The sequence below is a fragment of the Corapipo altera genome, unplaced genomic scaffold (assembly GCF_003945725.1).
Source record: "Corapipo altera isolate COAL_440 unplaced genomic scaffold, ASM394572v1 52b, whole genome shotgun sequence".
Taxonomy (NCBI): domain Eukaryota; kingdom Metazoa; phylum Chordata; class Aves; order Passeriformes; family Pipridae; genus Corapipo; species Corapipo altera.
The window spans coordinates 836,846-864,383 of NW_020884922.1; the positions used below are offsets into that span (position 1 = coordinate 836,846).

At 39.1% G+C, this 27,538-nt stretch overlaps 1 protein-coding gene across 2 annotated transcripts in view; it reads left to right on the forward strand.

Annotated features, from left to right (window-relative positions):
* CPQ (carboxypeptidase Q) overlaps nucleotides 1-27,538 on the forward strand; it is a 152,431-nt gene that overhangs the window by 92,367 nt on the left and 32,526 nt on the right. For both annotated transcript variants that reach the window (XM_027656947.1, XM_027656948.1), the window contains exons 5-6: nucleotides 2,380-2,491; nucleotides 17,469-17,560. In XM_027656947.1, the coding sequence (XP_027512748.1) occupies nucleotides 2,380-2,491; nucleotides 17,469-17,560 (204 nt within the window). The remainder of the gene's footprint in view (nucleotides 1-2,379; nucleotides 2,492-17,468; nucleotides 17,561-27,538) is intronic.

Genomic DNA, 27,538 nt, shown 5'->3' on the forward strand with positions numbered 1-27,538 from the left:
TTTGCTTTAAGAACAAACAAACCACATGTTGATTTTGAAGTTGCGAAATAGACGTCCTTTATACCACAGACAATTGGGCTTTCACTCAGAGCCTTTTCTGTTCTTTTAAAAAAATTATTATTATTTGCAAATTCCTTATTGATTGGACTGTATTGAGTCTGCATCAGTGGTGGTGTTTGAGCTCTCTCCTCCATAGGCTGGTTGCAGTAGGGCTGCACATGCATGAATGAACACAAAGCAGAGTTCATTCATGTGTCGCCTTCACCACCTGCAAGTGCACGTGTGTGTGAGTGTGCGCGTGTGTGTGTGTGCGCGCGCGCTTAGTCTTCCCTTATAAGAAAACAAAAGAGGAAGGAGTACCACAGTGAGCACTTCTCTGCTCTCATTACTGAAAGATTTGTACCTCTAAAGCTGGCACGGTTTTTCTCAGATGATCTGGTTTCAAGCTATGTCGCTATTGTAGTAGAGGGCTGCTGCAGATTAAGTACTTCTACTGCAGGGCAATGTCCCTGGAAAACATGCTGTTTGCAGTCTTTCACGCTGGGCCTGAGAGGATCATGACGTTAAATCGCAGGAATATCACTGTGTAATTCTGAGGCTTTTGCAGAGGGACTTGTCATCCAAATTTAAGCACTTTTGAAGGAGGGGAGGTTTTGGAATAAAGGTTGCAGCATGTCTATCTACTACCAAGAAAATCAGTCTGTGCTGGAAAAAAATGTTGAGTTAAGGCTGGATAAGCAGAAAAGAAAGTTGAGACATCTGAGAAGAAAAGAGTAATCTGCTCTTCAGATTTTGATGACAAGCTTTTCCTGCTTCTAAGGTGTTACTCTTTCTGATTTTTTTATAACACACACATTTATAAGCATCTCACAGTGTATCTTCTAAATCTAAAGGGGTTTGGTGCATTCCGATTGGACTCATGGCAGTACAGCAGATATGACTAGTAGTTTCTCATGGCCCTTGTTTAATACTAAGGGTATTTTAGTTATGTTACCTGATTTCACAGGCTGTTCTGAGTTGGAAGTGACCCACAAGGATCATTGAGTCCAACTCTTAACTGAATAGCCCATAAAGGGATCAAACTCTGTTTGCATTAATGCCTGTTGGCGTTTTTAGTACCAGGCTCTAACCTACTGAGCTAACCTCAGGGTCATTTTGTACTTAGATGAAAAACCACTGTTGTTTGATGAGCACTTGATACTTTTTGTCTTGCCATGATCTGTTAGTCCATTATTTTTCATAGCGAATGAAAACACACTAAGATTTCTCTCTTGTGAAGAAGAAAATAGAGATCTTAACGTTTGGACCACAAGTTAGTTCTTGTTTGACATCAGCCAACCAAGGAGTAGGAAGCATCCCTTCCTGTATGGCTAGTTCTGGGCAGGACACAGGTGGATGCTCCAGGATCTCCTTCAGTTTTTCCTTAGTGCTGAGCTGTCATAGGCTGAGCACTTCCACCCTATCCCAAGGGTAGTTTTTACTGGTATCAGTTCTTCAAAGACTATTGGGGCTGTACAGTGGCTCCTGCTCTTGTTTCTGTGCTATTGCATCATTTTACCACACTGCCTGCTCAGCTCAGAGTTTTTGTCTCTCCTTGACCTCTCCATTGCAATCATAGATCCATTGGCCCTTCAGCTTCACGTCCAGGCAGGGAACTGTCTCACTTCTGGTATTGCTGTGATGCTGCTTGTCAACATTTGAAGAGTTCAGATCTGAAAGTGGATGTTCCTGGAGATGTGTGTACTACTATTCTCTACTCTAGCCTTTTTTGCAGAAAATACATCTTAGACTTGCTATCATGTTTTAAGTAACCATTTAAAATATCCTTGTGACTAATGGAACTATAAAATACCTCGTTGCAGTACATAGGGATCTAGTAATAAATTAGAGGTCCTCTGTGACAAACAGCATAGGTAAAACAGCATAATAAAACAAAAACCTCTGGGAATGCTTCAGTCTAAGTTCATATTTCTTCCTTATGCACCCAAAAATAAGGTTAATCAAACTTCATGCCTAAGGGCTTAAACAGATGGAATATGAAAGACATTTTCACCATTCGGCAATGTAGTAATCCTGCATCTCTGGAAAGTATGCACTTTCTTAATGTACAAACCAAAATGTTTCATTTAAATATTTCTCAGAGTGTATCTAGTTTGAATTAGGCAGTGGTTTGAAGCAGTAGGATGCAGTTGGTCATCCCAGATTTATATTCAGAAACTAGAGAACAATATTTTAGTTTTATTTAAATTTTTTCTTTCCTCCCATTCTAAACTAATAAGCCAACTTTATGACAAAATCATTAAAATGCTTAAATGCCAAACAAACTTTTCTGATTCTGTGTTTTAATGTAGATATGTTTTCTCATAACTGCTTTTCTAGATTGTATTGGTCAGTGGACATCTGGACAGCTGGGACGTTGGGCAGGGAGCTATGGATGACGGTGGTGGAGCGTTTATATCATGGGAAGCATTATCACTCATTAAGAATCTGGGTAAATATTAAATTTTAAGATATTTTCAGTGAATTATATTTCCAGGATGTTTTGTATGATGTCTAAACTGGATTTTCTGTATTATCCGTCTCTCTGATCACAAATACTCATACTTTTCAGGTTCTTCTGCTAAATTTCTCCTTTCATCACAGGAGTCTTTCAAAAGCAACACATCAGTAAATGATCTAGAAAGTGCTTTGAGCCTGCATGTTCATGATCATCATAGAATGAAAGTTCAGTGTAAGATATCATATCTAGGTAGCTTAGAAGGAAATAATTCCTTTTCATTTTGTCTTAATAGGTTTCACTCTGTTAATGAAGATGAAGATTTATGAAGTCACAGATAGGCTTGTGGTATTTTCTCTGCCCTTTAAGCAAACTATTAATTCAACATGTTCTTAAATCTTTCAATGTTCTACATGTTGCTTTTACAGTGGCTACTTCTCAACCCCTTACCTCACCCTTATTGACTTCTCAAGACAATTTCCTCTCTCAAGAGCTTGTAACTAGGACTGGATCTAGGCAATGATCCTACCTCTAGTCTTTTCCCTTTCATCTACATATAAAGATATTCATATAAAGATATTATAAACTTCACATAATTTCATATTTTCAATGTATATATTTCTGTGGGGTTGTTTTTTTCCTACAGTGTTCTTCCTAAATAAATTTATATCCTGCTCAACTTTTTTCACCAAATAGTGATACATACATAGCATCCGTGCATTTGTGCATTCCCAGTTTTGCACTGGAGGGCTGATTTCCTAATTATGTTGCCTTTATGTTGCTGTGGTCTTGGGATCTGCTTTGGGCTGTGATACCTCATTTCCTTGGCAAATATAATCCAGGCCAGCGGAATCACACACTTCAGTCTTATCACTACAGGGATACACCTCTGTCAAGTCTGGCTTAGCCACAGTGACCTCTCAAATGTTGTGGGCCCGTATGTCTCATCAAGCAACATTTGACACTGAGGCCTTGTACACCGTAGTATACTACAAGAATAGGTTTGTGGGAATCAAAGCCATGCTCTGTTCTTTGAATCATTCTAGCCAAGAGACAAGGTGACTATGTTCTGGAATTTGGCCTGTTGATCAGCTGGATTCTTCTGCAGCTGATATTCTAGCAAACTGTTTGTCATCCCTGAGCTTCCTGGTCTTGGTCCTCCAGAATTTCTGCTTGGCAGAAGTAGGAGTGGAACTAAACCCTCCTTCTGTCAGTGCTAAATGTAGATAAGGAGAGAAAGAGGAAAAGGCAGCCTGTATCCTGGATATTTCTGTTTCAGTAATGCTATGGATAAAATACCAGTGTGGACTTGCTCAGCCTACCTCCTCTTAGATTGCATAGCCTCCCCTGTGTGAGATCTGAAAAGCCAATTTTTTCTACTCATGGGCTTCATCTGACTTGGGGATAGAAGTGGGCTGCAGACAGTGTGTTATTGTGGAACAACTTGGTCTACATATGCCTACCTAGGGTGTGTTTGGTGGGAGAGATTGTCCATAAAGTAAGATGATATAGGGCCAGTGTATGTGCAAGAGGGAGCTGTGACTGCACAGCCTGTGTTCTTCAGACACCCAGACTCTCAAAGTTGGGTCTGCTGTCATCTGTTCCCAGTCTACTGTGACCTAGTGTGATTTCTGGTCTCCAGCCTGTGAATTCCAGTCTTACTGCTTGATCCGTAGTTTTCTGCTGGTTTTACTTCCATATGGGCTTCCCCTCAAAACTAGTTCAAAACAGACTTTTTAGATTGTCCAACTGATGACCAAAGTTGTTTTTTCCCCTTCATCAGATGGAATCTATTTTTTCTCCTTATTCTCTTTTTCCAGAACTGTAACCTGTGGTCAAGAGGAATGCACCACATATTCACTAGAAACTAAAATCATCTGCTGTTCCTGCTCTTAGCTCTGGCAGCCTTTAAATAATAAACTAGCTTTCCCTACTTCCCAACACAAGGATTTCTTCACTTGAACAGTCTCAGTCTTTCATGAAGAGCTCTTTGTAGAGAAGCTCTGTTATGTGATTAGCCACTCACATACTGCAGTGGTAAACATCAGACATCCCCATGAGTTCCTTTATTTTGCATTGTTTGAACCTTTAATCTCTCATTTTCCAGCCTTGGAATGATTTGAATATCAGTCTGTAATTCAAAACAAAGTGCATTTAAATTTTTATTCTTTTAAAAGTAAACTAAATAGGATTCTTCAACAGAAGAATCCAGGTCTATGCCTTCTTTTAGTGTTTTTTAATCCTTTTTTTATGATGCTTGGAAAATTGTCTGTTTCCTCCACCTTCAAGAAAAAGAACTTACTCTACTGTGTTTGCTACTTTATTCCATTCAGAATAAACTGTTCTGTGTCTCTTAAGGGCAAGTTCATGGTGGCATTGTGTAATTCTTATTCACTGGGTTTCCCTTCATGCATGACTGAAATTCATCACTTTCTTCTTGTGCAAATATTTGATTTCCTCTGGTAGTAGCCTGTGTGTTTGCTGTGTGTCCTGTGGTGAAATGCCATTCTCTCAGCTGGGAAATGCCAGAGCTGATGCCCTCTGTTGTGGGCAGCTGTTGTGTCCAGCTCTTCTTGTACCTGTGTTCTTCAGGAACAGAAGGCTGGGAGAGGACTTCTGGGTCATCACATCTAACCTGTAGATGACCAAAGGACCTTTCATAAACTGCCCTCCGTAGCAGATTGGTTGATGCAGATATCTTACTATGCATATTAAATATGACAAAAAAAGCACAGCAAAATAACAAGGTGTGCAGATTGTGTGAGAAGCAAATTAACAAGTTTTATTTAAAATCAATTCCATAGATTGTGTTTTGAGTGAGCATTGTGTTTTGAATTGTGGAGGCTTTGTTTAACATTGTTTTGAACTCAGATAAATTTAGTCTTAGACTTGTCCACCAAATACATTTGAAATGAGGATAAACCAACTCAATTGGCTCTATGCATGCGTAGAAAATTTTTACTGCGTACTGTGAGTCTTAAAGCCGTGGTGCATTGTGTAGCCGTAAAAACTATGCCTGTGTTTACCAGAGTATAACTGATCTTACAACTGTGGTGATATGATCCTCAAGCTGAAGTGAGCATTCTGAAATATGTATTCTAGAGTATAAAGTTTGTACTGTGTAATGAGAAATACTGCCAGTACTTCTGCCATGGACCACTGGTTTAGTGAAAGCAAGATACTAGTACACTATTGAAGCAGTTTTTTTCAGTGATGATATAATACCACTTCATCATGATATCATTGTGACCCTTGGACATGGCTGGTAGACCCAAATTATGCCTGTTAATTGGGATTTTAATAATACTCCGTAATATTTGAAGAATGATTATAGTTTAAATTCAATTCATACTTTCAACATAACCTTCTCCCAAAACTACTTAATAGCTATTGGCTTAGGACCAAATAAATGAAATTATTGAAAAATGATTAAAATTATCATTTAAGATGGTCAGATTTTATTTTAAGCAGCACAGTTTGTTTTCTTGCCTCAAGTAAATTTTTTAATAGTTTTTGCTTTTATTTCTCAGTGCTCCTCTCCCAATATTTCAAGCCTGTGGCAAGTTCTTACCTTGCTCGAGACTAATACTTGTGTACATTGAATTTGAGCAAGAAGCAGCTAGTATATATCTAGTAGTTTCAGAGCCTTAGCCAGTGCTGCCTCTTTACTCCTAATCCAGATGAGTTCCTGCGTTGCTTGGCTGAGGGACATTTCCCAGCTGAGGCCATAGGTATTCTGACTTCCTTCAGCCCTGGGGAGCACTGTGCCAAAGTCACCTCACACTCTAGTACTGGGAATGTGAGACTTCCATCCCTAAAGGGAGATTGAGGGAACTGAATATTGACAGTGATAGAGAAAGGTCTTTAGAAGGTGGTCATATGGCAGTGTTAGCTTTCCAAACATAGTATTTTGAGTCTCCTAACAGCAGTAGAGATCCCACTGGAGTTAGAGATGCAGTCGATTTTGATGAATGAATTTCACTGCTTCCTTCTGAAAAACTTCAGAAGTGGTAACTGTTGTGTCTCTTTTTAATTAAAACCGCTGGAGTCAATTTTTTTTCCCTGTTTCAAAGAGAAGCCTGATGGGGTCTTCTACTTGACACTACAGTCTATTTATTTTCAAAGTCTCATCTCTGCTGGCACAGGAGGAATTAAATAGTCAACAGGTTCTTTGTTCACATCCTCGGTTTCTTTCAGCATTTACCCACAAGCTCTCTCTCCTTGTTCAGAAATGTGTTTTTTACCTTTCCCTGGCTGTATTTGGGTCCCACCTGCTTCATCATGGGTTAGGAACTGGCTGGAGGGCGAGGCTCAGAGGGTGGTGGTGAACAGTGCTGCATCCAGTTGGCAGCCGGTCACTGGTGGTGTCCCCCAGAGACCGGTGTTGGGCCCGGTTCTATTTAATATCTTTATTGATGATTTAGATGAGGGGATTGAGTCCACCATCAGCAAATTTGCAGATGACACTAAGCTGGGGAGATGTGTCGATCACCTGGAAGGCAGGAGGGCTCTGCAGAGAGACCTGGACAGGCTGGAGAGTTGGGTTGATTCCAGCGGGATGAGGTTCAACAAGGCCAAGTGCCGGGTCCTCCATTTTGGTCACAACAACCCCTTGCAGCGCTACAGACTGGGCACAGAGTGGCTGGAGAGCAGCCAGGCAGAAAGGGACCTGGGAGTTTGGATTGACAGGAAGCTGGACATGAGCCAGCAGTGTGCCCAGGTGGGCAAGAAGGCCAACGGCATCCTGACCTAGATCAGGAACACTGTGGCCAGCAGGACCAAGGAAGTGATTCTGCCCCTGCACTCAGTGTTGGTGAGGCCACACCTGGAGTACTGTGTCCAGTTCTGGGCCCCTCCATTCAGGAAGGACATTGAGGTACTGGAGCAGGTCCAGAGAAGAGTAATAAGGCTGGTGAAGGGACTCGATCACAAGTCCTATGAGGAGAGGCTGAGGGAGCTGGGGTTGTTCAGCCTAGAGAAGAGGAGGCTCAGGGGAGACCTCATCACTCTCTCCAACTCCCTGAAAGGAGGTTGTAGCCAGGTGGAGGTTGGTCTCTTTTCCCAGGCAACTATCAGCAAGACAAGAGGGCATGGTCTTAAGCTCTGGCAGGGGAGGTTTAGGTTAGATATTAGGAAGAAATTCTTTGCAGAGAGTGTAATCAGGCACTGGAAAGGGAAGTGGTGGATTCTCTGTCCCTGGAGGTTTTTAAGATGAGACTGGATGTGGCACTCAGTGCCATGGCCTAGTAACCACAGCGGTAGTGGATCAAGAGTTGGACTTGATGATCTTGGAGGTCCCTTCCAACCCAGCTGATTCTATGATTCTATGATCACTAGTCAGCTTTTCATGCCCTGCCGAGCACAGAGGTGCGCATCTATACATCAGCTGCTGCCCAATCTATGTGTTTACGGCAGGTATCTTCAGAAGGCAATGGCTGTGCTGTGAATTTGCCAAATGACAAACTTGTCCTCTTCCACTTCAGTTGCTTCCACTGCAACCAGTGTAAGATGTTGCCAGTTATTGTTAATTGAACTCCTGCTTCTATTGAAGTAGTTGGTATAGACTTCAGGAAAGGCTGTGCTCCAATGACCGTTATAGAGATGGGTTGTGGTATAGAGTAAGTAAAGCAGTCCCTGCTTTTGCTGTTGTTTTGTGCACTGAGCTCATGTTTGGTCATGTCTGCATGCCGTGTTAGACCAGGAAGTCTCCTGCTTGGACTGTGCCTCAAAGTGCTCCTGAGTCCTGTTCTTCCGAGTAAGAAAATATTTGCTATGGGGAGCTGCCAGAGCCAGTGAATACCAGGAGTCAAGTAGATGAAGAGGGGACATTTTCCTCTTCCACACCCAGGGCACGATGCCTGATGCCATTTCTGCTAAAGTAACCTGATGAAGGAAGGATGATTGTTGACAAAAGCTAATCCCAGTCATCACACCTTTTACACAGCTTTCCTGCATTCCTAGACGATGATGTATGGGAGAAATGTATGGTGATAGGTGCTATGTGTAGTTCCCTCTCTTCATCTCTTTACCAGCATTATGGGGAAATGGAGTTCCTATAGATGTAGGCATGGATCTGGCACAACAAAATTTCTGTTTCATAGGAGAAAGGTACAGAAAACTACAGAAACGTTTTTAAAACAATGCATGTAAGAATTTTAATGTACTACCTGAATTACTTTTTGTGTAACTTATAGGAAGTTGATTAGACAGTTTTTCCCCCTTAAAACTTATTTAAAATTGAAATTGTAACTCTCATCTGAATTATACCCATGACTAATGCAACTGGAAAACCATTAGACAGATTTCTATGCAGTTCACTGTAGTCTTTGTATGAAGTTACATTTCTCCAGCCCAAATTCAGTGGCTAATATATGAGGACTAAAGATATGTTTTATTAAAAATATGGTCACTGGAGTATTTCCTTTTCTGCTAGTTTAATTGAAGTCATATAACTGCAATTTTAATGTACTTGCCAAAAATTTTGTTAAACATTTTTCTCAATTTCCTGTAATTGTGGTGGTGTATTTGCTTACTGTCTAGGAGATACATTGTGAAACATAATTGACTGCTTTTACTGTCAGTGGGGTTTTTTTCTTTAATCAAATATGCCTGATATTAACTCCTTGTTCTTACTTTCTTTCCACTTTCCCAAAGTTGCATATTTTATTCTGACCACCTTTACAAATCTAGTAAATCTACTTGGTACAAAATATCTGCATATGCTGTTACACTACAAATGCATATATTCCTTCATTTTAACATTTGCTTGAATGCGTATTTGACAAGTAGTTAAATCTTCAATTTTCATATTTTGTTGACATAGCAGAGTGGTGACTGCAAACAAAAATTTGTTAACCTGGTGGTAAATGTAGACATACAGCCCTTCATAGCAATTTTGCCCTATGTCTTGTGGACTGTTGCTTCTTTGCAAGCTTTAATTTACCCGAGAAATTCAAGATAAAATCTGAGCTTTGTTTATCTATAAAAATCCTAAGAGTCTGGCAGTAGAGGCTGTTGTGGGTTGTTGGGTTCTTTCAAATATGTAACATGAGTGACATGGTGAAATGCTGAAATCCTTTACGAATGAAGTCAGGGGAATCTCATCCTTACTGTCATTTTTTTTAAGGTATAAATTTTCAATATGGAGACACAAGTGTGGCTGATGCATTTTCTGACTCACAGGTTCTTGGAATAGTTTAACAGATTTGGGTTTTTTCTGATCCAAAGAGAGAGGCAGCAGAGGCAGAATGCAAAGCCACCATCGGTAAGATCAAACCACAGCTATTTGTAATCCTAGAGAGTGCGGGAGTGGGGCCCTGAATTGCCTTTTCTGCTCCATAATTTGATGAGATCTCCAAACACTTCTAAGGAAGGTTGTGTTCCTAAAGAGGAATAAGGTGTGTTTTAAAGGTGGACAGTGTCTTCTTCCTTTTGCGGGACTTGGAGAACATGTTGACAGGACCAGAGCAGGGCACAGGGTGGAGGAGTCCTCTGCTGACTCTGGGCTTTGCTGCTTTACACAGACAAATAATGTGTTTCTTTTTCTTCTTCTCCTTTTTTTTTTTTTTTGTAGACATGACTTGTATTGGCTTCATGACACTACACTAACCAGTTCTTTTTTAAAAACCCCATATGCAGAAGAGCACATTTCACAGCACTTCTCATCTGAACTGCCCCCGAGCTGTGCTGCTGGGTGGCAGGAAGGTGTCCACAGAGAAATCCTCCCTCTGGCAGTGTTGCTGCCTGACTTGCAGCCCATTTCAATGGGCTCTGGGCTTCGTTTCCCTCTTCTTCCCCTCATCTCCCCAGTCAAAAGGCTTAATCCATGTTATTTTTAGTTACTAGACTTGCAAATCATTCACAGCTTTCCCCTCCAGTCTTTTATACCCAGCTCCTTCCTTCACATTTCCTCTTGGATATTGCATTGCTTTTTAAAAATAAAGCTATCTAAAACCTCTCACATTTCCCACCTCCACTCATCTGTAAATCTGCCCTTCTGCCGTTAGCTCATCAGCCTCCCTAAAAACAAGAAAATTGCTTGGGTAATCTCAGTGTCTTGGTGCACTGCAGTCAAGGCTGCTGATGCTCTGCAAGCCCAGTCCTTCCCTAGCCTGGCTCACCTTGGGCATTGCTGTCCTCCTGTCCCCTCTTTGCAGGGGCCTGTCCAGACAGCTGCTCACAGTCTATGCCAATGGCAGAGTTGTGCCCTCTTAGCCCCTGAAACATGTTTCTGAGCAAGCTGTCAGCCCCAGGCAAGACTGAGCTGCAGTATCAAGCTTGGCTCCTCTCTCCATTTTCATTTCCTCCTCCCTAGCCCCAGATCTGCCCGTTTTCTGTCTTCCTGTGATCCCGTGTCTCTTCTCCTCCAAACCTCATCTCTCTTTACTGCTGACCTTCAAGACTCAGAGGTTTACTCACTTTCCAATGCTATTTTGTGCAGTACTTTGTCCTCAGTGCTGCAACAGACAAAAATCAAGGAGATTACACTGCTTTAAACTGAGGTAAGAAGAAAACAAAGGCAGTTTCCCAAGCAAAAAGCTGTTTCCCATGTCTAATTTGAGCTTCAATAGAGAATTAGAAATAAGTCATAGTCAAGGTTTAAGTAGGTGCAAAAGGTTTTTTTGAGGTGTACTTTGCTTTTAACTTTGCAGCCCTGCCAAGAAGAACTTGGGGGTGCTGGTGAATGTCCAGCTGAGAAGCTGGACATGAGCTGGCAATGTGTACTTGTAGCCCAGAAAGCCAAACATGTCCTGGGCTGCATCGAAAGAAATGTGACCAGCAGGGTGAGAGAGGTGATTCTACCCCTCTGCTCTGTCCTCATGAGACCCCACCTGAAGTAGCTACATCCAGCTCTGAGGACTGCAACATAAGAAGGATGTGGACCTGCTGGAACATGTCCAGAGGAGGGCCACGAAGATGATTAGAGAGATGGAGCATCTCTCATACAAGGAAAGGCTAAGAGAATTGGGATTGTTCACCCTGGAAAAGAGACGGTTTAGGGGTGACCTAATTGTGGCCTTCAAGTACCTGAAGGGGGCCTAGAAGAAAGATGAAGAGGGTCTATTTACAAGAGCATGTAGTGACAGGACAAGGAGCAATGGCTTCAAAATGAAATTCTTTACTGTGATGGTGGCGAAGCACTGGAACAGGTTGCCCAAGTAAGTTGTGGATGAAACCTGGTCTACTGAAAAGTGTCCCTGCCCATGGCAGAGGGGTTGGAACTAGATGTCTTTAAGGTCCCTTCCCACCCAAGCCATTCTACGATTCTATGATTACTTTCTGTAAAATCATTAATTGTCATTCAATTAAAAATATTTCTTCTTAAATAAAAGTCTGACTGGACAGACACTTTTGTGAGATCAGTTGTCTGAACCATAGAGGGTGGTATTTCTAATAGCAGAATGAAAGCCAAAGACCTGCTGGTTTAGAATAGAGACTTCTTCTTGGTCCTCAGAGGAAAAAGTCTGGACATGTTCAATTAACTGTGTTATTACTTTCATCCTGTTAATTGCAGTTTTTTCTATATGTATCGTCTTTGAGATTAGCCAGGAAGCAAGTTACTAGGGGTAAGAGCCTTTTCTCTAACACGGTACTTGCTTATACCGCAGAATACATGAATCAGGTAGTAGTCTTTTAAAATGGAAGCAGATTGTACCGCTGTTTTTGATGGTGGGTTCTTATCTTCTTTAGTAAAACATGCAGTAGTGGATTTATTTTTATCTTAAACTGTGGCAGAGGTTTTGGAAATTCCAGGCATTCTATGAGAAGTGTATGCATGATAGAAATATCCCAACTAATGTCACACAGAAAATCCCCTATGTCTAATCAGCTGCAAACCTGAAAAAGGTAGGGAGTGCAATAGGAATTTAAAGATTGTCAGCAGCAGCATCATGTATCTTACTACCTGTTGTATAAATACCCTTCTAAAGAAATTTTCAGGCCCCAGGATAACTGCAGAAAAAGCTGTAGCTCATGATGTTAAATGCAGCAGCGGACAAGACTTGAGGATGATATATCTGTATATAGCTCTCTCTAGTAGCTGCTGAAGCAAATTACATTAGTGATTTAGGCAGTATTAGAAAGTAAGGAAACACAGAATCAGAGAATAGTTTGGGTTGGAAGGCATCTTTAAAGATCACTTAGTCCAACTCCCCTGCAATGAGCAGGAGCTGCTTCAACTAGATCAGGTTGCTCAGAGCTTCGTCCAGTCTGACTTTGAATGTTTCCAGAAATGGGGCATCCACAACCTCTCTGGGCAACTTGGGCCAGTGCTTTGTCATTGTAAAAAAAATCTTACATCTAATCTGAATCTACCCTTCTTTAGTTTTATACCATTGCTCCTTGTCCTTATTGCCACAGGCTCTGCTAAAAAGTCTGTCCCCATCTTTATTCTTAAAGACTCCTTTCAGGTACTGGAAGGCTGCTCTAAGGTCTCCCTGAAGCCTTCTCTTCTCTTCTCTCAGCCTTTCTTTGTAGGAGAGGAGCTCCATCCATCCGATCATATTCCTTCTCTGGACTCCAGAGCTGGATGCAGTACTCTGGGTGGGGTCTCACCAGGGGAGAGAGTAGAGGGGCAGAATCACCTCCCTCAAGCAGCACATTCTACTTTATGCTCAGATCAAGGCTTTGATAAACCATTTATGCAGGGGCTTGGGAATTAACTAATTCCTTGTTTTGTTTCACTTGTGTCTGCAGCTTTTGCTTTCCCTATTAAACTGTCTTTATCTCAACCCTTGAGTTTTCCAGCTTTTATCCTTCTGATTCTCTCCCTCATCCCACTGGTGGAGGAGTGGGCTGTGTGGTGCTTTGTTGCTGGCTGGGGTTAAACCACGACACCTGTTAATCTACTCACACTCATTTGCAGTTTCCTTATATGCCTTATATAAGCTGAACTATTTGATTTGTTTGTGCATGATTCCAGTGCCTTGACTTGCAGGGATAAAAATCTATTTTCACAAAGGTGGAATGCTTTTTACGTTTTTGTGAGCTGATCAGTCTTAGAACAACATTGAAGAAGTCTGTTAGTCATATACACATTGTATTCTCAGAAAATACTTTATCTTTGTAATCCTCTCCATCGGTAAGGATTTATGTTTATGAAGTGGGAAAATAGTTACTGAAGGAAATCTAGTGTTTACAGTACTGATCTCTATTTTGTTTAAAAAAAGACGATTCAAGTTCTCCATCCTGACTTATGTGCTGCCTTGAGAGTGAAGCAGATTTATTTTTTTACTTTGCACGTGACAGGTCATTATAATTTGTCGCTATGTGTACCAAATAATACATTTCAGTTTTGCTGTGTGGGAATCTCTCAATTCTATCGAGCAAGACCAAGACATGTAGGACATAAAATTCAAGTCTTGCTGGTGGTACCTACAAATGTGAATAATCTGTGATGATTTAAAAGAAACAGAAAATAGACTCAATAAGAGCTGCATCTTGGTATGACTGAAGTGTTTGTGGTACCTAAGGAGAATGAAAGGGTGGCAGCCACTCCAGCACAGAGGGACTGTAATGGAACAAGTACTGTACTTACTACACACGTATCCTTAGTCATAGATCAACTGTATCGATGTTTTTATTTCATTCTTTAACTTAGGAACCCAGGTGCTCTGTAGTATTTTTTATGCTTGAGATAAACCATAAGAATGTAGAGGCTCGTTAGTAAAATGTACCTTTGTAGTAAACTATGATTGTATTTCCCAGTTAAAGGTCAGGGAGAGGGGAAAAAAAAACCTAATACATTTTTCTAAAACATTGGAGAATTTTAAATTCATCTGTAGGTTTTTCTTCTGATATCCTCTTTATTTTTAATATGATTATTCATTTATACATATAAAAAAGAAAGAGGCACTATTTCATTTGTGAAACAGTTTTCCTTCATTTTAAAATTGTCTACGTACCCCTCTACATTATACACCTATTGTAAAACATAGTTTTCCAGTCCAATTGATATTTTATCCTGTCTTTTCCGTATATATTTGAGCCGTGATCTGCAAGACTTCTGACTTGTGGAGGTGATACCTTGCTTAGGGAACCGTAGTTTTTAGGAAGCAAACCAAAATAGTTAAACTTAATAGTAAAAAAAAAAATTGTAACTTTAGTACAGTACTTTGTTTTGGTTTTTTTTTAAATAAAAACACGCATTGAGAATATTCTTGGCTATTTTACTTGTGAATATTAGATTTGTTTGCTGCTCTTTGGTCACAATAGCTCTCTTTTTAATAACAAGTAGATAAATACTTATCACTTTCAGATTAAGATAATGAGGAAATTAAATTTTCCTCTGTATACTTTGTTTGTATTTAAAGTAACTGCCTCCATAGCTTACATATATATTTATTTAATTTTTTTTAAGTTGCCAATTTAATTTCAGTAGAGCACACAAATGAATTTGCTGATGGGAATCTGTGAGATGGGAAGAGCTGATACACTGCCTCTGGGACTGAAAGACCAAAAGCTCAGTAGGGCTTCTTTATTTCCCCAGCTTCAGTGGACAGATACAATGACAAGCTAGGAAAGGGCCATAAGAATCTCAGACTTCTCCACAAGTGAGCTGAGATCTCAAGCTCCTGGAAAGCAGGAGAAATCAGCTGGGGTTACAGCCCATTTGAGCCAAACATGAAGACCTTGATCACTTACCCAAGTCCTCCCCTTAGGGCATGTGGTAGTTTGGTCTAGGCCTTCCTTGGTGAGCAATCTGTAACCAAGGAAGGGTCCAGATCTACCCAGTATTCCCTACAATTTTTACGTAAGCCAAACTATAAGAAGAAAGGAGGAGAGGCCTTCGCTCTCTTTCCTTCCGGTGGCTTGGAGGTGCAGGTTCCCTGCTGTTGAGTCTGTCATGTGGGGAGCGAGGCCTGGTAAGGCCTTGTCAACCTTGGGAGGCGGAGGTTGCTGGCGATCATTCCAGAGCGACTCTCGGTTGTCCCAAGGAGAGTGGTGGGATATTTCTTTGCTAACTCTTTATTTACTAAATCTCGGGCTACTGATTGGGAGATATATATATATATATATATATTTAATTTTGGTTTTGTTCCTTTTCCCTTCCCCCTTTCCTTTCCCTTGTGAAATTGTATATATATTTCAATTGTATATAACTGTAATATAAGTGTAAATATATTTATATCTATCACTTTAGCTGTCTCTCTCTCGTTTCGGGTTTTCTTAGTTGTTTTTTCTCCCTCTTCTCCCTGAGGTTTGGAGGGGGGGGACTTCCTGTGGTAAGGTTTGGAGACTTGGCAGGGAGCCAGCTTCAAACCATATCAGGGCAGCAGGGTCAGACTAAAGTATCTTGGTTTTTGTCTGGGAGGAGGCAGGAGCTGCTGCTCCTGTCTCAAGCACTTCCTACCAAAGCTGTTCTCACAGCCTTGGTGTGGTGGGCTTGAGACTGGGCTTCAGCACTTTGCATTTTGTGATATGACAAATAAACCTCTTTTTTCCACTTCAACGGCAATGCCACTGGAACCGTACCACAGGACTGGCCGCTCTATGCTTTATACCCAGCTCTTTTTCATTTTCACGACCATCTCTTCTAACCAAACTGCTAACACATTTGTGGTTATTTTGGGCTTAAATCTTTCTGACTTCAAGCCAACAGCTATTTTATTATTTAAATTTTACCTCATTGGACATTTGATTTGAAAAGTAAAGGAGGCTAATCCTGTACTGTCATGATTTAGGAGAGCAGGGAATCCACTGGGAGGTTATTTTTAAAGCAATGAGATTTGACAACATTTCTGTTTACAGTCAGCAGATTAACATTTAGAAAATACCTTTAAACCACTTGTTTGCACTTCCTTCATTATGAAATATTGGAAAATCCAAGTTGTTTTCTTCAGATTTGGGTTATCTTCTATATTCTGCCTTCACTTATGAGGATTGCTAGCATGTAGTTTTGAGAAAGAAATCTTCAGATCATATCCATTGTGTTGAGAGAAAAAAATTAATGAAGGTCAGGCCTATTGGCAATCTTCAACCATTTCAGTTAGGAAATGAAATAAGTTTTGCCGGTGATACTGATATTATTTCTCCTTGGCACAAAGATGTGTGTGGTACTTTATGCTTTATCACTTGTGATAATCTCCTCACTGTTTTGTCTTTTTTTTTTCTAACATAATTAGCATTCCACTGTACAGAGAACACATTTTTCTTTATCTGCTTGCTTTTCCATGCTCTCGAGTTTGATGTCTCAAATGTATTCATTTATGAATAGAAACAATCAAATAAATAAAGGGCAACAACTTCTATCTGTTCAGTTCTGCAGTGGCAGAAATGGGTTCAAAATTTATCTGAGAACTTATCTTTTTTACTGAGCTACCGTAGCAAAGTAGAAAATGACCTCGTGTTCACCTTGTTTCAGAAAGTCATGCATACAGTTGGCAGCCAACTGTATTTCAGATTCCAAAATACAGATTGTTGGTTTTCATTTCTCTGATAAAATGCAAAATGATGTTACAGAACTCCTCAGTTCTTGAAATGGATGAACATTTCCCATAAAAATCTAGAAGCTCATTGTCAATTAATTGTAATAAATTAACCATGACAAAGCAGTGGTAGTTCTCACGAAAATTTGATTTGGATCTGCTGAAAACAGATGTGCATTCCTTACTGCAGACCACCACAGTGACAGAAGCGTGTGTTTCAGAAATCTATCAAGGTAGATACTTTATGTTATGGTTTTCAGACATTTGCAGCATGTCCCCAAAATATACTTCTCTTGTGCTGCTGCAATTGGTAGCAGCACCACAGCTGCCCACTCCTTCCTCATGTGGGCTCTCTCCCACTCCCCAGTCTTTCTCTCTAAACAAGAAAACAGTATTCTAGATAGCAAACCCCACACTTGAAATACCTTGCATTTAGTTTGTGGAAACCCAGGTTTTTCATCCATTGGAGAGTGGAGACCAATGCAAACAATGCTTAACTATATACATATTTAGTACTAAAAACATTATTAAAAACTGTATTTTAGGACTTCGCCCAAAAAGGACTCTGCGCTTGGTGCTGTGGACAGGAGAAGAGCAAGGAGGAGTAGGTGCCAAACAATATTATCAGTTGCACAAGGTAAATTACATCTTTTCGTGATTTTCTTGACAGCACTTTGCTCCCTAGTCTTGTGACTTGCATATTATTGTTGTCAAAATGTTCAGCTAATATCTAACCAAAACCAGTGATTCTGGTTCTGCCTGCAAGTATATTTTCTGGGCTTAATCATAAATGTAAACTTCATTTTACATTTAACAGTAAGTGATGCGACCACACATATACGTGTTCTGCTTGACCTAAGATACTCTGTCACAAAACTGTTCTGGAACAGATATTTCATGATGATATCTACCATAGCTTTCAAACATAGCTAACTCTCTGAGAACAAATGATGAATGGTCCACATATGTTTGCAATATAAATAAGTTTTGTTTGCCTTATATATTTCTGCTTCGTTGCATTTTCCCATAACATTTTACGATGTAAAACATAAAATAATATAAAGAAAAATCTTTGCTATCTTATCTTAGTAGTGTGTAATCTGTAATACACTTCTCCAGTTGCTAGTTTTCTGAGATCTGGAACATCTTCAAAGGTTGATTTCTGATGATGCAAAGAACACACAAATTCTATGACTATGGTTATCAGGATAAAAATATTGTGTATTATCACGTCTATCTCCCGCCAACAACTGGTGTTTCAAAGTGCATCATGGCATAAAGAGCAGTTGCCAAAACTGTTTTGGAGATGAGTCTTTGGAATATGTGGGGTTCTCTTCTTTTTCCCAGAAAAATTAAGCTGTACCTGTATAACTGGTCTAAAGTAGTTATCTTGCATTCTCTTCCCTAGTTTAGTATTATAACTCTCAGCAATGGTTAATAAATCCAAGGCAGAGAGGAGACGAATGCAGATGCTTTTAGGAAAGTTACTTGTTCTACAATAGCATGAAAGCAGCCTTACAACAATTCCTAACAGTATATTTTTAATGCTAACCAACCTATCAGAACAAATAAACAGAAATTTCACTTTGAATCAATTCATTGTGATGAACAAAATTAGATCAATTTGCATCTGCAGTAGAGTTGTCAGACAGCATTACAGAGATTACAGTTTTCTGGCTAATTGATGAACAATCAATTATTTCCCACTATTTGAATATTACTAAGATGTATATTTAACTACCCATGTATAATGTTGTTCCTCCTTATGTCTCCAAATTATAGCGATAGCTTAGCTCCGTCATTTATTTGGAAGCAGTACCAAAGAACTTGCTTTCTGAGCTTCAGGGACGTGACAGGTTGCAGTTTAGTATGTGTTAAGGACTCTGGATTTACCACTGGTACTCTGATGTTCAGCAGGATTAAACTAAAATAGAATGTTCTGGAATAGGTAGCACTTGAAAGAGATGCTTCTTATACACAGAACTGCATTTTGGAGGAGCTGGAAGGATGTGCTGTGCCTAGTGCACACCACTCATCAGAAATATATTTGATGATTTACCTCTGTAGATTTCTGTGTTAGACAATAAGATCCACCCTATGGTGGTGGTGTCAACAACATGTGAAATTGTCTCATGCATGTCTCATTTTTGCCAAAATGGTTGCATTTTGCTGTCGTCTCGAAGATTTATATTCAGAAATAATACCATAAAGTAGGCCTAAAGATCAAATAGGGAAATATAAAGTAGACTGGGTGTTGTTTGAAAGATACTTTGTTACTTTGCTTTTAAAAAGTTTGAGACAAAGATGCATCTTAGTTCTTGCTCTGCTGATGAGATTCTTTCTGGATGTTGTGCTCTGCAGAGAAAGCCCTGTCTAACTTAAGAGTTTGTTATTTGCAATGGAGGATTTAAGCAGAAATGACATCTGTCTGTTGTTTGTTGTTCTTGTTTTCCCTGTGCCATATGATCTGGCATAATTATAAACTGATGCTACTATAGGACATTACATTACTCATAATAACAAAATAAAGCAGATTAATATTGTACATTATGTTTAACATGAAAAATAACTTAACCTTTTAATGATTTACTTGCTCAAATTTCTGGCAATTAGAATAGTATGGCGCACACAGTGCTTGCTGATGGTAATGAGTACAAGTTAAATAAGAGTGGTATTTAAAGATTTCTTGTTAAATGAAAGACAGCCTGTATGACTCATCTACATAGCTGGATTTATTATGACTTTAGTTTGCTACAAACAAGTAGAAATATGAATGCAGTAATTCAGCAGAGGCAGACATGGATTTCCTTGACATTGTAAATTACCTCCTCACATCAGTGGAAATGTGGCAAGGGAGAAGAAATGAAGACAATATAGTACTGGACAAGTACAGATACTCCTGCTTTTGTAGCTTATTTATTATTTCTTTCAGTTTAATTTCAGCTCTTTCTTCCTCATCTGTTATTGTAGGTTGCCACTGCTAGAAAGTGGATAAGTTACTGCAGAAGTAACTGAGATAGTAGTAGCAGCATAGTAGTTTTAGGATGGTGCCAATAATTAGCTCACACCCCTGCATAATAGCAGCATTTATATCACTCAAGTATTTCTGTAGATCCCAGTATTTTAATTTCTGATTATTAAAGCTGGTGATAGGGTGTATTGGCTATTCAGAGCTTTGTGTGAATATAAGAGCTGCCATACTGGATTGATCAAAAGCTCTAATGCTCTAGGCAGTCTGGTGCTGTCTCTTGTTTCTGATAGCATCCAGTGAATGTATGCTTAGGAAAAGCATATTTTCCCAACTGCAGTCAGATTAACCTCAGACACATACATTACTCATGCAACCATGCTTTCATTTTATCAAATATTTTTCTGGAGAGCATCTCATGGTCCTCATCCATTGTTTCCTTTGTATGATTTTTCTAAGCCATTTCCAAGAGTTGAAAGCTGTGTATCTTCTGGCAGTTTCAGTGCCTCCATTAGTGTAAGGGGACCTGCCACCCACTAGTACATCACAGAGCACCTGTTCAGTTTTGACCATGGGACAGAAACCCCCCAGGGGAATTACCAGCCTGTTTGCTCAATAAGGAGATACCTGCTGAAGTGCTCACTGCTTTTAGCTGTTAGTGAATAATTAGATTTGATCCCGGACTAGAAAAAGGGTTGCTTTTCCTTAACATTAAAGCTCCTTATCTTGATGAAGGGTAATGAAATTAAAGGATCTAAGTGCAAATCAGGCTCCAGATCTTGGAGTTCGACACTGTATTTGTAGTGTTTTTCCAGTGCTTAGTGTTGTGCGACCCAGTTGCTAAGTAGGGCTCTTACAATACAGTAAATATAGTAAATAACTCCAAAAAATGTGAAACATTGCAATGCTACTTTCTTATACAAGTTGAATGGAAGAACTGGAGGAACATAATTTTAAACGGCTTCGTGTTGCAGCTCTTCAGTACAGATTCTCCTGCAACATTTAGCAACAATATGTGAGTGCCTTCCACCAGGGCTTTTTAAGTTGTTTGTATGTTTACTCTTTTGCTGCCTTCATGAAGGGAGAAAGAAGTGTATGTAATGGAGTGTCTGTCCCCCTTTTCGTTGCTTTAGAGTAGTTTCAGTGAACGGTCTGTGTGCCATGAAACAAGGTTACAGTTATTTACCCAACTGAATTAAGGGACTATGAGCGGCTGAAAATATTTATTTTGGAATAGCAATCTTCTCGGAAAGCAAATACATTTTATAGTTAGAAGACTAAGAGATCCTAGGTCACATTCAAATTTACTTTAGTACCTCTGTTGTGATCGTTGGAGACATTAATGTGTTATGAATTTAATTCAAACGGTATTACAGAAGGCATTCTTAAAATATTGCCTAAACTTCTGGTGCAAATGCCATAAATTGTTTTAACTTTTTAGTAAAAGTCAAAGTTAATGAAAAATATCAATCACCAGCATTTACTATGGTTTGTTTTTTGTGTGTTTATTACCAAGAAGATTTTATATTTTGCTCAAACTGCATCTGCATGAAAACAGAACTCTCTGAAATGTTGGCATTTCTTTGTTACTAGTTTAAGCACTCTTTGTTGATGGTCACATCAGGTTCTGTACTATGATTTGCTCATGAGTTGCTTTCTCTAAGAAGCAAATATCCTAAAACTATCTTGTCACTTTCAGGTGAAATGATTTTTTCCCAGAAAATACTGGCTGCTCAAAAAACAGAGTTTTCAGAAAACTCTGGTTATTTCCTGATGTACCAAGTACCATAGTGAAATGTGAGACAGGAATTTGTGTCTGATTTGAACCAAACAGATCGAGGATTTTAATGAGTATTCTTTTATCCCAGCAAAATGTGTTGACTGTTTGCCTATTGACTGTCCTCAGGCAATATTTTCTGTAATCAAAAATGATGTAAAATTACTGCTGGTTTTTTAGACCACTGTTGATCCCTTTCATTGCGAAGTGAAAGAAATGTATAAAGAGTGAAATGTTCAGTTGCAAAACTGCAATAAGAAAATAATTACACTGTATTCTGCAGAATCCTAGTTAACAGACAGTAGCACCACTGATTGTATTAAGCACAGTAAAGGTGGCATGATTATAGAATTATATTTTACACCAGTTTTAAGTCAGAAGGAATTCATAATTCTTACTAATTAGGAATCAACTACCTAGTGAAAGCTGCAGAGAAAGCCAGATTTTGCTAAAACACAAAACCAGGTTCATTCTTTACACTGCCTGAAGCACGGAAGACCCCAAATCAGTCATGACAGTGTGACTGCTGGATGCTTAGTCTTCATTCCAAATTTCATACATGTCTAGTGTGAGAAGAACTTTTGTCTCTGCATCTTTCCTCTCTTTCCCTCCAGTGAATAGCAGGGCTGCCATATGAAACTGGTGGAGACATGTTCTGAGGATAGCTGCTTCGAGTGCATACTCCAGGCAGATTGACCCAAACATGGGTCCTTGGTCCATTGAGATGTTCTATTGTAAGAAAGTTGATCTCCTTCAATCCAAACTCCCTGCAGCTGTACAAGACAGAAAATTACTGCTTCTTGTTGACTCGCCATGGTGAACTGTCCTCATTGGCTTATTTTCATTTCAACATTTCACCTCTGACCGAGATGAGAACCTAAAAGCATTCTGCATAAAACCAGGAAATATTAATGATGCATGTGCCGTGATAATTTATAAGGTGTTGCAAATTTCTTTTCATGTATCTTCTATTGAAAGTTGCAGAAGTACTCATTAGTTTCCTGAAGGAGTAAACATCATCTTTGATTGAAAGATGTAAACCACAATCTTAAATTTTGGCAATGTTGCCTATTTTCAAGACCTAAAGCCTTTCAGAAAAGGACAGTGGTGGGATGGTTATTCAGAGTCATAGACATTGTTTTGATACCCTTATATGTGAATGGTAAAAGGGCTTAAGTTATGGAACATTTTCCAGGGAGAACACTTCTCTTTGATACACCTCTTTGTCAAAGAAAAAACCCTCCCAAGACAAGGCTTCAGGTAATCCAATGCATGCCTTACTTAGCCAGCTGCTATCTTCAGAGCTGTCTGCTTTTTCTTGTCTATCACCCCAGGGAACTCACAATACTGAATGGTCATCTCTGTGAGTGCTGGCAAGTCAATACAGAGGAAACAGTCGTTGTATTGTACAAGGCAAGACATGCCAGTAGTACGTTTTTACTGAGTGAAATACTAATAAGTACATGACCAAATTGCTCCAGGGCTGTTGAAGTTACTGGGATTTTTGTCATTGGCCTGCCAGAGGTCAGAACTTGTAACTGTCACACAGAACAAGCCATAAATTCTGTGGACTTCTTTACAGACTGTTTTCCCATAAAATGTGGCAGAAGAATATTTCATTTTGTAACAAACATACGAGCCTTATTCAGACCTTGTCATCTAGCAAAAATTGTGCTAATCTTTAACTCCAAAGCAGCTTTCTCCCATATAATGGGATCATTTAAAAAATTTATTACTCACAGTGTGCCTGATTTTCCCTGTCTTCATTCAAAAAGAGTGTAAATGGTATGATCACACTTATGGCTGGTGTTTATTATGCCTTGATGCTGGTGCATCTCTGCTTCCTAACAGCTGTTGTGGTGGGTTTTTTTCTCTAGTTTCCATTTATGCTCTTTTGCTTCATTAGAGTAATATTCATGCTAAACAGCAACTCAAAATTACACTACATCATGTTTATATATTATTAAATACTTAGAGGATATTTTATTTTTTTTCTTTTCCAGCTGTCACATGCACTTAGGTGATTTCAGTGGATTTTTTTATCTTTCCTGTAGTCTTATTTGCCAGTCTAACAAAACTGGGTGCTGATTTAAACCCGCTTTTAGTACTACAAGTGGGATGACCATCACTTTACTGTGAGTTCTGCAACACAATTGTTGCCATGCTACACTTGTTTCCCAACTGCTCTGAAACAAATAAGGGAATACAAGTGTTGTTATTTCCTAAAATTAAGTGTAAATCAATAACAGAAAGCTGAAAACAGTGTCAGATTAACTGATGTCCCTTATCACTGGAACAAATGAACCATTATTCAAGGACAGTGCTTTGTTGTTGTGTTTTCCTTGTAAAGTGATCATTTTTCTCAGTGGAATGAAAAACAAAACCAGTAAATGAGCTGTGGGACAAGTAATATTCTATCTTAAATAGCTCCAAATTACTGAAGGCTTTTAGCATAACTGTTCCCTTCATTATACTTCCAGGTATGTCACTGCTTTATCTGGGTAAGATGGATTGCCATCAGTGAGTTGATAGATTAGTCATGAGATGTTGGAGTCTAGTTTAACATCTGGTAAGAATGAGAGAGCTGGGCCTCTTCGAGCTTGAGAAGAGACAACTGAGAGGAGACCTCATTAATGTCTATAAGTATGTGAAGGGAAGGTGTCAAGAGGATGGAGCCAGGCTCTTCTTGGTGGTGCTGAGCAATAGGACAAGAGCCAATGGGCAGAAACTGGTGCACAGGGAGTTCCACCTGAACATGAGGAAGAACTTCTTTACCGTGTGGATGCACTGGAACAGACTGTCCAGAGAGGTTGTGGATTCTTCCTCAATGAAGATATTCAGGAACCATCTGGATGCAATTCTGTGCAATGTGCACAAGGATGATCTTCTTGAGGAGGGAGATTGGACCAGATGACCCACTGTGGTCCCTTCCAACCCTATCCATTCCGTGATTCTGTGATTTCATGTTACCAAGTTTTTCCCTTAGAGATAAGAAGTACTTATATTTTTAGTTTTCTTAACAGAGATAAAAATAGGTTGTTTATAGAGAAAACAGAAATAAAAGAAATTAAAATTAAAAATTAAAAATAGAAGCATTAGCAAGGATCATACCTGATTGTGTGTTCAATGAAAATCATAAGCTATAGAAAGCCAATTTGCCCATGTAGTATTTATTGTTACATTTCATTTAAAAATTCATTTGAAGAGCTAAGCATGATGAGATAAAGAGAGGTGACCTCTTCTGTGACCACGTCATAGGAAGATAAAGGATACAAGTCTGTTTTGATGATGGTAGCAGGTCACACAAACAAGTTTTAATTTTCTGGTGCATACCAAGAGAAGTAGCACAATATCAAAATGTAGCAAATGAAATTACTTTCTGAAAAAAATTACGTACTAAATTTAAAATACTTATTTAACTGGTACATTCACTATGAGCACAACTGAAGGAAACAGCTGAACCTGCAGTTGTTTTTTTGAAATCTTTCTGTTTTGTAGTGCTGTTCCCTTGAATTAGTCAAGGGGGCAATGTACGGGCTTACCTCACTTTGCTTGTGGCTGTTATCCCTGCACTGTACATGTCAAATGACGACAAAGCATCTTCACTGTAGCATGTTTTCCAGTATGTATTTCTTTCTGTGTAAGTACAAATGCCAGTATAGCTGTACAAAAATGGGTGTAGTAAAACCAATCTTTTTTTAAGACTACAACTTTCAAACTCGATGGTGAATAGTTTTATAAGTAATCTTATCTTCTAGTGGAGTAAATAGGGAAAAAGCTTTCTCAAGGATATGTGGTACTTCACGTAGTTGTGACCCATTACTTTTTTGTTCCCAAGTGAAGTCAGTTTCTCTCCCTAGGGTATCCTGTTTTCGTGCCTCTCCAACACATTCTCAGAACTGAACAGCTTTCTTACAGAATAACAATATGATGTAATGTATTGTGGGTGGTTTGTTTACTCAGTTTTAAATTAAAAACACATGCAAAAATTTATGTGAGAAAACACAGCGGAAGACTGCTGTGATACTAGCAGTTTATGAAGTTTTTGAACTTAGGGATTCTGTTCTTTCGAGTGATAGGTGAGATTTCTTCTAGGCATCCACACTGTTACCAAGCTCACTCTTCTCCTCACTTCACTGCCCAAAATACTTACCCTTGTCTTATTGCTCCTCCTCATTTCACCTTCTCTAAAAATGGGCAGAAGTGCAACTTGGGAGACTCAACCAAAGAGGCTGAGTACCATAACATGGTATCTATGCAGTGCTTATTATACTTACATTACCTTTCATTGGCAATTCAGCAGCACACTGAAATATGTATTGTCTTCCCTAAGTCTTGCTCCTTGAACATGTGATTAAAGATTTATATTTTGAAGCATTCTTTCTGATGTGTCTGTAACATTGGAGCATCATCAGTCCCTTTTAGCGTGCAGTGTACTTTTCTTGGCCTGCTTCTCTCCCAGTGTGTTCAGAGGATCTGTGAATCATGATTCACATTGAGGCTCATGACCTATAATATATCATTTGGTGGTAGACCTAGACATCACATGTAGCCTAATTATTTACATTTAATATTTTTCAAACTGAAGATTTTTTTTTTCACTGTATAAAAATGATGATTGCCAATTTGGTGACAAGATTGGTTATTTCCACTTTGATTTCCACTAGCTGAATGAGTTTAAGGTATTATGACATTTACAGTTACTTCATCATGCAAATATTTTATATTAATTTTTTTAATTGCTGAATATATTTCTAATGTAAAAGTAAATACCTCTGCTATGTTAGAACTTATTTCACTCAAAAGAGAAAAGTTTTGGGAAAGTGTAAAACACAATTCTTGGCAAATTCTATAAAGGACTTCTTAAAACTTATGTGAATCATTCACAGCCACCTGTAGTTTATATTTGGGTTTATATCCAGAAAAATGTGAAAGAATTCTTTGCTGAATTGTAGACTTATGTAGCTGTTCATGAAATGGATCTGTTACTTCCTGCTATCATGTATCTCTTGTAAGGATTTTCTTGTAACAACCCATGGCAGCCATAAAATTCTGGAATGAGATCTGAACATAGGAGTAACACCTGCAGTAAGTTCTCTTAGTCACATTGAAGATGTCTGAAGTATAGCTGTTTTCTGCCTGACGTGACCATAAAATGTTTTATTTTGAAAAAAAGTTTTGTGCTTCTCCAAAGGAGTGAGATCTTCCTCCACGTAAAATCCATACATATTTTACTCCAATTAAACCTTTGTAACTGAGCAATCTGAGCAAATGTGGGAAGCAAATAAATTGCTCTGTATGTTAATTTTTGTTCTTTTAGCTAGAAAGATTCTTCCAAGTGCACACTAGATGCAAATGTTACTGTGCTGATTGTATCCAAAATCTTACATTTCATGTTTCCTGTGATGATTTACCTTGGAAGCACAAACTTTCCTTAAAATAGATATTATTTCTTCAGGTCAGGAAGAACCTTGGCATTTCAGTCCTCCAACTGATGTCAGAGTTGACTACATGGTATATTGAAAATAATGTGTTTCTGAACAGACAGCAGCTGGCTTTTTAAATAGGATGTCCTTCACAGTCTAAGCAGTCTAATTTTAAAGCCTCGGGACTGCGTACCCTCCACACTGCAGCACAATTTCTGAGTTTCAGGTCTGTGAAGAAAGGGAGAGCTGCAGGTGAAACCTGCAATATGGTAGTGATGGCTTATTTTCTAGGTGACACTTCAGAAGTCTTAAAGGAAGTATCTGGGGACAGCAGACCAGACATCTTGTGGCTCCTACAGAATATTGATACCTCAGAACTTGAACTATTTCAGCATTTTCATACAGAAAGATTAGGTCCTTTAATTTATGCTTATATACATGTGG